Raw genomic sequence first — 12,500 nt, 5'->3', positions numbered from 1 at the left:
AGATCCCTGCAGTAGGTGGCTCCATCTGCAAGATCCTTCTTGAGTTCTTGGCTAATTGGCTTCTGATTGATTTGTTGGATGTAGTTGTCAACTTGCAAATTGAGGTATTCGTCAATCTGCAAAGGAATTATTTTTTAGTACTTAAATGTCTTCATAAACTTGAAATTTGGGTAATTTTATTGTGGAAATTTAAAGCTAAAACTTGTAAGTATTATATATATATATATATATATATATATATATATATATATATATATATATATATATATATATATATATATATATATACAATATTAAAAGAATAATTTCTGCAGAATCTGGGAGGGCTAACTGTATAACCATCTATGTGCAATAACATGCATATGTATATTGCCTTTAAATAGGATCTTTAATAGTATCAAGAGAAGGTTTTTTTATAGTAATAAATTTAATTATTTTGCGAAGATAAGTCTTTAATAGGCCTTATTTGGCATTCCTGTTGCTGTATAGAATTATTACTATTATAATTTATAATTATTTATATTTTGGTAGATAAAAAAAGATACTAGTTTTAGGTGTTCGATAAACTATATAAGACTTGGTCTCATCGTTGTCAATTCATTTGTTGAATTTATGTCAAAAGACAAAAAATTTGATCGACAGAATTAGATAATTTTAAAAACAACGAAGAGAGAATCGATGGCAACTCTACTCACGAGACCCAGTTTATGGAGGACGCAAGTGTAGTTGCTGAGGGAGGCGGTGATGGTGTTGATAGAATCCAGGAGATAATACTGGTCAAAGAAGGGCTTCTTTGGGGCAGCTCCTGTAGATACGTTCCCATCGGATTCACGTTTCTGTAGGAGAGAATAAGAATAATTATTAGGTTTAAGGAGTTGTACAGTTGTCGTAAAATAGATCGTGTGACTATTGAGAGAGTCGTTAATCTTTCTCTTATATCCTTATGATTATATTTTTCAATCAGGTTATGCAATAACGTATAGTTTTGCAATACGTTCTAAAGTTTTCAAATACAGGTATATCACTATATATATATATATATATATATATATATATATATATATATATATATATATATATATATATATAGTGTGTGTGTGTGTGCGTGTGTGTAAATATATGTTTGTTATATTTACCTGTAAAAAGTGAGAGTAACTTTTGGGTCCATGATGTTGAGGGTACGTGTTTTGTACGGAAGGGTACTGAGGATAAGTCTGTGGGATCTGAGGTCTTCCTTGAGGCTGAGGATAGATTGGAGGCCCTTGAGGCTGAGGATAGATTGGAGGTCCTTGGTGCTGAGGATAATTCTGCTGCAATCCCTGGTACTGAGGATACCCTTGTGGTACCCCAAAGATTGGTCCTGAATGTTGTTGATGTCGGAAAGGATGTTGTATGTGTGGAGAGTAACCGGCCGGGCTGTTCAGGTATCCCTGATAAAAGGAGATGAAAACATTTTGAAAAGGATTTAAGGAGATCGGAGTTTTTGATTGTTCATATTGTTTTCGAGTAAACAAATTTTATCATAAAATATCAAAAGGAACCCATTAATTTTGATATATTTATCGTATCGTAACCAAAGAATTACTCATATTTAGCTCCTACGAAAACATTACAGGTACGATACAGGTAATAGATCCGTGTATTTATCAAGTACCTTATATTTGGAGTAATTCCCAAAACATTTTGTCTTTTATTGATATATTATTTAAAAGAATTGAAATTTGGTATTGGTTTTATACCATTGTATTAATGTGATATTTCAAAACTTACAGGTTGATGGTAGTAAGGATAACCAACTGTCTGCAGACTTGACACCGGAAGCTGTTGGCACTCTCTCTGGGCAGTGCCAACTTGTGCCAAGTAGTCGTAGTACGCATCTTCTCCAAGGCAGCTTGCCATGACCTTGAAATTAAAAGGTAAGTTCACAACTTATACTTCAATATAAGATATTGTCTTTTATTCTGCTCCATAACCTAAACATTTATGGGAAAACATAAGGAATGAAAGTTGGACTTTGAAGATTTTGGTACAAAGATGATGATAATAGACTTGTCATTCAGTTAACATTTATGATTTTATAATTATTTAGCATACATTTTAAGGAGTAGAATGCAAGTATGGGAGATAAAAGACGTGTATTGCTGATTACATGACACCATTTTAAATGATAAAAACATCAGTTGGTTCATACAGGTGTTATAAACTGGAAATAGTAGAACAGTCGGTCTGGTTTAAAGACAAAAGTTTAAATGCTGATCATGAATGGTAGAGGCAAGGGATAATGCCATTGCCGTAGCAAGCAGGACAGTGCCATACAGATTGACCATATATACATATATATACATATATACATATGGATAATTTATATAATTTTTTGTTTATCGTAACTATTTGATAGAATAGCTGTATTTTACTTTTTTTCTAAAAATTATGGGATACAGAATGAACCTAATAGATTGTTGAGCCTCATCTTTTCAGAAAGCTTAATTCACTCGTCATTTAATTTGTATTATTCCAAAATTTTCTATTACGATTGGTAAATAGGCTTTCCTTACCCTTCATAAAATTAGCTTATATTTTGTACCATTACGATGATTATTTTTTTTTAATGTAAAAATTGAGAAAAGTTGGAAAAGATTAACAATATATAATAGCTCTATTAATTATGAATATGACTGACTCATTAATGATTCTTACTTACCTTGGTGAAGGTGTATTTCTCTGAGAAATCCTTGTCAGCCAGGACGGCGGCCACCAGTGATAATAGAATCACAGCTCGACGCATTTTGTCTAGTAGAGAAACGAAATGGCTTATTTGATGTTAATTGATATTGACCTACAAAGTTAATTAGACCTTTTTAAAAGGTACATTAAACTCAAGTTTGTTAATTGATTTTTATATCAACAAATGAAAGTTCCCGGAAACTGCTTCATTGTTTCCGACAGCTGGACTGACACGTAAATATCGTGTTGTCGATGTCAATTGTACATCTCTCATGGGAGTATAAAGTGAGTTACAGTACTGAAATAAAAGATGTCGTACATATGCAAGTGGTGAAGTTGAATTTAATTTACTTTAATATCTAATGTAAATTTAAATGCTTGAATCCTAGGATCAATGTGATATTTTAATTACGTGATAATCAAATTAATTTTATAGTTGATAAAACTTTGGGTTCTAGATATGCTAAAAAACAAAGTTTGCACCTTATAGCTTCACCAGAATAAGTAGAATAATTTTACCTGTTAATTCAATACTGGGAGGAGCTCTTACCTGTATTAAGATCCGATGGAGAAGTAGGACACTGAACAGAGCAACCAGAGCTTTATATACTCGTTCCTAATGAGGTTCTTTCGCTCACACCCGTCCTCACAAAGAATGGGACCAAGGGCGAAAGGATTTAATTGTCTTTAATGAGTCAAATTCTTGAAATTAAGATGCGAATGCTTGATATTTTTGGTGTCATCCTCTCTCTCTCTCTCTCTCTCTCTCTCTCTCTCTCTCTCTCTCTCTCTCTCTCTCTCTCTCTCCTCCCCCCATATATACAGACACATACATATCGCCACCATCAGCTTTAACTAGGTCACTGCAGGACAAATCCTCAGACATGTCCTTTCACACGCGTCTGTTCATCAATCCATCATCTTCTCTTCCTTTCCCTGCTTTTTTGCAGTATTTAGGGACTTATTCAGTTAATCTTAATGTCCATCTATTATCTGTCATTCTCATTATATGTCCCTTCATTTTTTCGCTCGTTTGCGACAGCGTCGTCATAGCTCAAAAATAGCTATTTTTCAGGAGAGCTATTTTAAACAATTAAAACACACTCATATTATGTTATGTTCTTAGGACATTTAGCGCCTCTTGCGATCAATTTTTTAGCTACAATTATAACACTTTTGCCAAAAAAATCAGCATTTGAAGATGAATATGTCTATATGGATAACTAAAAAAATTTTTTTTTTTTTGAGTTATGACGTTGTCGCAAACCAGCGAATTATGAGAACATCCTCTACTTTAGTTTGCTCTCGTATTCTAGTTGCTATTTTTCTGTCTCTTTGTATTATTTTCATCATTATTCTTTCCATTGCTCTTTGAGGTATAGCTTATTTTCTAAGACTTTACTAAGGCTCCTAGTTTTTTATGCATAAAGGGTAAGACCATCTGATTAGATACTATTTTTTAGAGAAAGGGCATTTTAAATTTCATAATCTCATATTGTTTACCAAAAGCTCTCCAACGCATGCTTATCTTTCTTTAAATTTTAGCCTTGTGTCCTTGGAAAACGCTTACTGTCTCTTTTAAGTACGGATATTCATTAACAATCTCTCAAGGTTCGTCCATAACCCTTATTTGTCTTTCTTTATTTTCATTGAACATTATCTTAGGTTTACTCGTATTCATTTTCAGTCCTGCATTTCAGCTTTTTCAATTAAAATCTCCTATCATCTTTTACAATTCTTCCCATGATTGACTGAATAGAACTGTCACATGCAAATCTTTATGTCGTTAAGGAATTCCCCATTAATGCTAATTCCTACATTTTCCTTATCGTAATTCTTAAAAACTTCAAGGCACGCTATGAATAATTTAGAAGAGATGGGTTCTTTCCTTTCTCAATCGGAATTTTTTTCACCATCTTTATGTACTTTTAGAATTGTTGAACTTCCCATATACAGTAGATATCTGCACGCGTTTTAGCGTAAGATTAATCTATCCCTTGTCTTTGGTTTGGTTTTTTATAAATGCTGAAGTTTTGACAGAATCAAAAGATTTCTCATAGTCTATAAATTGCCATACACAGTGGTTTGTCATACTCTGTTGATTTTTCCATTAGCTAGTTAATTAAATGGATATGGTCAGTGGTTGAATACTCAATTCTAAAGCCTGCCGGTTCCCTTGGTTGATGGAAGTCTAGCTGTCTTTCTATTCGTCCTAATATGATCTTTATATATATGTTACATATTACAAAGGGTAAACTTATTAGGTTGTAATTTTTAAGGTCTTTTGTGTCTCCAATTTTGTGAATTAGTATTATTATAAAGTTTTTACAGGCTGAAGGGTTAGAGCATTCTTGCAGACATTTGGTGTAAATTTCAACGAGTTTCTCTTGTCCTTCCACTCACGGTTATTTACAGCCTTTCTACAAATTGGCAGCCTTTCTACAAATTTGCAAGGTGGTTCATTCCCGGCCAATATGGGAAGAACATAAAAAAAATTTGATTAAGATATGAAGAGGAAAGAGGTTTTGTAAAAGATAACACCTTTTGAACCTGGGAGTAAAGGCTAATAGGAGCTAGATGGTCGTAGCCGAAACGCAGGAAAAGAGTTAAAAAATGTGGGATTAAAATTTTATTTACCTTAGCCTATTAGAAAGGGGCAAGGTAGCAACCGTTCGTGGAGAAAACTTCTTTATCTTCAGCAAATCTTGTAATTATTCATTTGGTTTTTTTTTTTTTACTCGCCTCTGAATGATTTATATGTGATTTTCCTTCCTTTATTTTTTTTCTTACTAATTCTTCTGAATATAATTGGTAAATAAATTAATCGTCTGACATTATTGTTGTTAAAAAAAGTATCCCTTAATATCTGGAATTTGTGATTTCCCGTTTAAATTCATCATTGCGACTTATTACGTATCATGCAGTATCGTATCAGAAAAGAATCTAGAGAAATTGAAATAACTGGTTCTTTTTTTCCTAACTACATGGGATATGATTATGTAATATTAAATGCTATCATGAAAGGCATTTTTTTTTTTTTTTTTTTTTGAGAATTCTCAAGAAAGAAAAATATTTCTTGCTCTTCGCATCGTTTTTCTCACAAACAAGTTGGAATGAATTGGAGAGATTATGAGGTCTAAGTGATCACTCAAAATTATTACAGCTATACTGTATTTTCTAAATAATATGCATAAGGCATAATTTAATCATCCAGAAAATTATGAAGCAAGTATTTAGCTAGGTAATAACTGTTATGTAATTGTTTAAAATTCACATTCATCAAATTCCATCCCGTCTGTTTCAAGTATATTCAGTATCCACTTTTCGTTTCTACAATGTAAAGTTGGCTCGGTAGTTGCTTCATACATTATTGCACTTTCTTGATGCTCGACTCCTTCCATTATGGACTGGAAATTTTAGGTTCTTTTCTTAAACTCATTATCATTCATTGTTTTCACGTGACTAGAGCACCTTAAAACACGAATCTTTTATTTAACCTTGGGTAACATATTTTTGTCATTTCTTTTTATTACTAAATTGTTAACCATTTAATCCCTTTCATTCTATCCATACTTATTTCGACAGCGTCCGTTTGTTTCTTTCATTTGTAATCAGCAGTCATACATATCTGCAGTAATGGAGTGTGACGGCCGAGAGAAAGGTTATGACTCAAAGGCAGGATGCAATCAACGAGTAACTTTATTAAAGAACACTCTCCTTTATATACAAAACCTCAAGGCAACAGGAATTTTCATGTTCAAGAAACAGACAATGTTAGAGAGGAAACACGCAGACATGTTTATTCTGTTTTTTTTTAAGTGCGAGGGAAGAGCGCAGATACAAGCATAATATATACAAAATAATTTATGTACGATCGTGTGACACACTGTTGGTACATGGCTCCCCCCCTAAAAATGACATTCTGTTCATGTTAAATAGGGCGCCCTGATCTAGAGAGGCGAACTGTAGGCGGGTCATCTGGCAGTAGATAAGCAGGTTTTAGACGATCAATGGAGACCCAGTCTTCTTTGCCACGAATGTTTAGTAGGAATGCTTTCGTACTGCCGTTGCGCAGGAAGACGTGCGTTGCAGAGTGCAAGTCTGTTGGTATGTGATGCTTTGCTGGGGGTTTGTAAGTCTGGCGGCATGGAGTAAATTTTCCCACGACGTGACGTATGCGCTGGAGATCATCGGAGGAGGTTGTAGGAGGAAAAAATTCGGCAGGGACGACCAACGGGTCGCCATACACTATTTCAGCTGCCGAGACGTCGAGGGCGTCTTTAGGAGTGGTCCTTAGTCCCAGGAGGACCCAGGGAAGCTGATTAAACCAGTTGGAATCCTTGCAGCGGGACATCAAAGCTGCTTTGAGGGTGTGATGAAAACGTTCAACCATTCCATTGGCAGCGGGGTTGTAGGCCGTTGTCTGATGTAGGTTGATGCCCAGGAGATTCGCTAATGATGTCCACAATTAAGAGGTGAAAGTGGTTCCCCTGTCAGAAGTAATATGCTCAGGGATACCAAATCTTGCAATCCATCCAGAGAGTAAGGCAGATGTACATAAGGCGGACGTTGCAGTTTCCATGGGAATGGCTTCAGGCCAACAGGTGGAGCGGTCGATGACGGTAAACAGGTAACGATGTCCTTGTGATGTGGGTAGGGGGCCTACAACATCGACGTGAATGTGTGCGAAACGACGCTGAGGTTGAGGAAAGGTGCCCAGTCCTGAATCCGTGTGTCGATGTACTTTGGAAGTTTGGCAAGAAGTACAGGCGCGGACCCAATCCTTAGCATCCTTAGAAATGCCGTGCCAAATGAACTTTGCCTTCAGCAGCTTTGCAGTAGAACGGCACAAGGGATGTGAAAGGCCATGAATGATATCAAACACCTGCCGTCGCATGGGAGCAGGAATCCAAGGTCGCGGTCTGCCAGTACTGATGTCACAGAGGAGGGTGGTGTTGGAGTCTTCAAGGGGAAAGTCTTCCCAACGGAGGGGCGTGCAGGATGTCCTACATGCTTGATACTCGGGATCCTGTCATTGGGCTTCAGCCAGGGCGTTTTAATCCAATCCCAGTTGAACGGCAGCCAACGTGTTTCTTGACAGGGCATCGGCAACGGGATTCATTTTCCCAGGGACGTATTGAAGGGTGCAATTGTATTCAGCCACGGCGGAGAGATGTTGGCGTTGCCGGGCGGACCAGGCATCAGACTGTCGAGTAAAGGCGTGCACCAGAGGCATGTGGTCTGTGCGAATGACGAAGGGCGTACCTTCTAAGAAATGACGAAAGTGACGGACAGCCAAGTGCACCGCCAGCAATTCTCGATCGAAGGTAGAATAGCCCGATTCTGCCTTGGACAGTTTTCTGCTGAAGAAGGCCAATGGGCGGGGCGAGCCGTTGACCACCTGCTCGAGTACTGCACCAATAGCGACGTCGCTGGCATCGGTGGAGAAAAGGAGAGGGGCATGTGGGATAGGAAAAGTGAGAGCCGCAGCAGTGGATAGGGCCTTCTTTGCATTACAGAAGGCTGCTTCTTGAAGGGGACCCCACTTCAGGTCCTTTGGCTTGCCCTTGAGGGAGGCGTAGAGGGGAGCAAGAGTGGCGGCAATGGCTGGCAGAAAACGGTGATAATATTTGATCATGCCCAAGAATTCCTGCAGAGCTTTGACGGTCGAGGGCACGTGGAAGTTCTGAACGGCTGCTACCTTCTCAGGGAGGGGGTGGACACCTTCAGGAGTGATGCGGTGCCCTAAGAACGACACTTCGTTGGCGCCAAAGGTACACTTGTCGTACCGGACTGCAAGGCCGTTTTGTTGCAGGCGGTCGAGCACGTTGCGCAGGTGACGGAGGTGTTCCTCTTTTGAGGAGGAGAACACAAGTATGTCGTCCACATAACATACACAGAAAGGGAGGTCCCCTAAGATGCCATCCATGAGACGTTGAAACGTGGCCCCAGCATTACGAAGGCCAAAATAGGAGTAATTGAAGGTGTATGTACCAAACGGAGTGGTGATGGCAGTCTTGGGGATGTCTTCTGGGTTCATAGGCACCTGATAATACCCCTTCAGGAGATCGCGTGTAGAGAAAACCTTTGCTTTGTGCAGGTAGGAGTTCACGTTGGCAATGTTTAGGAGGGGGTAGTGATCCGGTTCTGTTTGCATGTTCTGGCACTTGTAATCCCCGCACGGACGGAGGGAGCCGTCTTTCTTCAGAACGATGTGTAAGGGTGACAACCATGGGCTGGAGGCCTTTTGGCAAAGGCTCATTTCCTCCATTTCGGCGAACGTCTGTTTGGCGGCTGCCAATCGTTCCGGTGCCAGACGTCTGAATTTTGCGAAGACTGGGGGTCCCGTCGTCTTGATATGGTGATAAATACCGTGCTTGGCAGGAACCGTGGGCGTTTGGCGAAGTTCTGGACGGAAAACTTCCGGGTACGATGTGAGGAGGTGGGCGTAGGCATCCGTGGGTGCGCTAATGTGGAGAGCGAGTCTGCGTTGACCAATCGTTGGTGGGCGACATCGACCAGAAGGTGGAAATGAGAGAGGAAATCCGCACCGAGGATTGGTATGGTGACGTCAGCAACGAGAAACTTCCAATTGAATTTACCGTTTCCGAACGATAATGTGAGGTTCTCGTAACCGTAGGTGGGTATCGCAGATCCGTTGGCAGCTACCAAGCGGACGTCGGCAGATGTAGACAGACTACGTCGTGTCTTGAAGAGTTTCCTTGGCAAAAGAGAGCGGCAAGCACCCGTGTCTACCAAAAATCGCATGTCCGTTCCTGCATCATGTAAAAAGAAAAGATTAGAAACATGGGAGGCCACTGCCACGAGTGATGGCCTACTTACACGTTTTTTGGCCACTGATAATCCTCGGCACAGTTCTTCGCGGTTGCCCCGAATCTGAAGTGGTAGTAGCAAAACTGCGGCGGATGGGAGGTAGTAAGTGGCTGTAGAAGTCGTTTGTTGGGGCACGAGCGATTGGTTGGTGGTGGGTGGCTTTGTCGCCGCTTCGGCACGTCACGGGGTAGGCGTGTATGTCCTACGGCATTCATGTCAGCTTCGGTTGACGTTGAATAGGCATCCTCTTCATCAGGGGTGGAGGCGTTGATGGAGGTCTTGAAGTGGCTGTTCATAAGGGTGTTGGCTTTGGTCATCAAGTCCTTTATGGGTAAACTATCGACATCGGGTATGGCAGCGTGTATAAGTTCGGGTAAAAGGCGTATCCAAAGGGCACGAAGTAGGTTCACCTCATGAGGAGAGCCGTCTGCGGCAAGTTGAAGGCGAGCGATACTGGTCATTTCCCTGAGGGCAAGCGAAGCCCTTTTGTCCCCCAACGGTTGTTGAGAGAGCTGAAAAAGCTTTGCTATACGGGCGGCTGGCGACGGCGAGTACTGCTGCAGAAGGTATGTTTTGAGGGGGTCATACGCTATTGGGGTGTCTCCTTGTTTACAAAGCCAGTCGGATATTTCTGGGAAGGTGTCCTTGGGTATCGCCGCAAGAACATAATCTGCTTTGGTGGTTGAGCGAGTCATGCCGTTGATGCGAAACTGGACTTCTGCGCGCTGAAACCAAGCAAACGCCTCTCCGATGGCGAATGACGAAAGTTTCAATGGGGGAGCCGCAGCGCCAACTTCCGTAGAGTCCGCCATAGTACCAACGATGGAGGGGCGAGGGGGGTGGGGGTGGAAGACGGTGGGAGCGAGTCGACTTCCGGGGTCACCAATGTGACGGCCGAGAGAAAGGTTATGACTCAAAGGCAGGATGTAATCAACTGAGTAACTTTATTAAAGAACACTCTCCTTTATATACAAAACCTCAAGGCAACAGGAATTTTCATGTTCGAGAAATAGACAATGTTAGAGAGGAAACACGCAGACATGTTTATTCTGGTTCTTTTTAGTGCGAGGGAAGAGCGCAGATACAAGCATAATATATACAAAATAATGTATGTACGATCGTGTGACACACGGTTGGTACAGGAGAGTTGACTCAATGTTCGTTTCATGCATTTTATCTATTGCTTTCATTAATATTGCTCTTGTCCTTCAGTTTTTTTTTTTTTTTTTTTTTTTTCTTTGTACCATATTGCCTTCTTCGCTTTTGAAAAGTTAGGTAGATTCGAGAAGCGGTGATAAAGGAAGAGCAGTGTAGGTTCAGGTTTACAATTTTCATCGAGAAGTTGCATGTAAATTTGAATATTTAAATATATATGATAATATAAAATTCACCGATGATTCAGTAATTAGCACTGAGCTTTTAAAGGGCGGAAGAAATTTGGTGAAAATAACTTTTAAAAGTATCTGGTTTGGTGTAGGAATCTCATTATCCCGTCCAGGATGATAAACTGGTCTACTGAAAATTCATGTGAATAATGTATGATTAATTCAAATTTGCAATTAAAATTTAAAAATATTACAAATAGATAAGCGATCAGTACCTCTCGGAGGTACATTACGATTATAAGTCAAGTAGCATCCTGAATGACCACTCTCTGTTTTCAATTGAGATTTCTGCTTTGAAAAGCAACTAACTGAATTAGTTAACTGGATCACATCCCATATAGATCTTCATCTGTATTGAATAGCAGAATCTGGTTGCACGGGTCTCGGGTAATTCTTTTAATCACCATTTTCAACTTTGGAAGATGAAGCAAATAAAAAACCCATCTAAATACGCTGAAATTTCCCAAAAATTACCACTGAGAAGGAATTTTATATTCCTCTTTCCCTCCATATAAGTTAGTTTAATCTTTTTACCATTTCAAACAGATTGACTTACTTTCTTAAAGACATTCCGAATCTTTTACAAATATAGATGTTTGTATAAAACAATTATTCTGTATTACTTGTATTACTCAAGTAAACGCTACTCCTTTCCTACAAATCAAATTTCTGTGTACTGTTTCCCATTGATGTTTTCCTTTGAATGGTAGTTACACAGGAATATCTGTCTCCTTGTCATTAATGTGAACATCTTAACATGTATAAAAGACCCATCTCCTAAGACATAAAGGATGAATTGCTTCTCTAATGAAGAGAGTTAAGAGTTATGGGTCAAGTTTTTATATATAAGACGAAACCATTTGTAAATATGACAAGGAGAACAACTACAAGATTAAATTGAAAATTATAGTTGAATCCTGTAGAACTGACATTTTTCCTCAAGATGGATTAATGCCGCATCCCATGATCGTACTTTCTACAGTAATAATAACTTTATAATTATGATAATTATTATCATCCTTTTTATAATGGTTGATATTGTTATTATTTTTCCACATATTAAGGATATGCTTTAGTTTCCACACATGTACAAATTCTTGTTAGTCTTGTGGATTTCAATGCCAATCTCGCGATCATTTTGAATTAATCTGTCACTATTCTCTCTCTCTCTCTCTCTCTCTCTCTCTCTCTCTCTCTCTCTCTCTCTCTCTCTCTCTCTCTCTCTCTTTTTACTGAAGGATTACACCAAGAAAGGTGATGTACTTCTCAGTTCCACAAACTGTCGAGATCTGCATTGGTGAATGTTGATTCCTATGGAATTTCAACCTGTGGGGAACTTCCATTTATTGTCTTTTATTTTATTTTCAATCATCTCTTTTGCTTCCCTGTCATGTTAAAACCCCACTTTTTTTCCATTGCTCTAATACTCTTGCCTGTTTATTTGCTTGTGTGGTAACCTATTGGAAATGTTCCTGGTTGGCAATCTGTTGGATGGGAGTTCGAGACAAGATCAAGCGATAGTGACTAATAGTGTCTGTAACGTCCCCATCCTTGTGA

At 39.1% G+C, this 12,500-nt stretch overlaps 1 protein-coding gene across 1 annotated transcript in view; it reads right to left on the bottom strand.

The window, feature by feature from the left end:
• Nucleotides 1–2,785, bottom strand: part of LOC137616480 (uncharacterized) — a 3,525-nt gene extending 740 nt beyond the window's left edge. The window contains exons 1-5 of the mRNA XM_068346291.1: nucleotides 2,702–2,785; nucleotides 1,771–1,902; nucleotides 1,321–1,430; nucleotides 696–846; nucleotides 1–116 (exon numbers count right to left, since the gene is read on the bottom strand). The exon at nucleotides 1–116 is cut by the window's left edge and continues 4 nt beyond it. Of these exons, the coding sequence (XP_068202392.1) occupies nucleotides 1–116; nucleotides 696–846; nucleotides 1,321–1,430; nucleotides 1,771–1,902; nucleotides 2,702–2,785 (593 nt within the window). The remainder of the gene's footprint in view (nucleotides 117–695; nucleotides 847–1,320; nucleotides 1,431–1,770; nucleotides 1,903–2,701) is intronic.
• Nucleotides 2,786–12,500: the final 9,715 nt, after the last annotated feature.

Source organism: Palaemon carinicauda, chromosome 22 (assembly GCF_036898095.1).
Source record: "Palaemon carinicauda isolate YSFRI2023 chromosome 22, ASM3689809v2, whole genome shotgun sequence".
NCBI lineage: Eukaryota > Metazoa > Arthropoda > Malacostraca > Decapoda > Palaemonidae > Palaemon > Palaemon carinicauda.
Note: the sequence above shows the minus strand (reverse complement) of the source record. Positions and strands in the feature narration are given on the sequence as shown.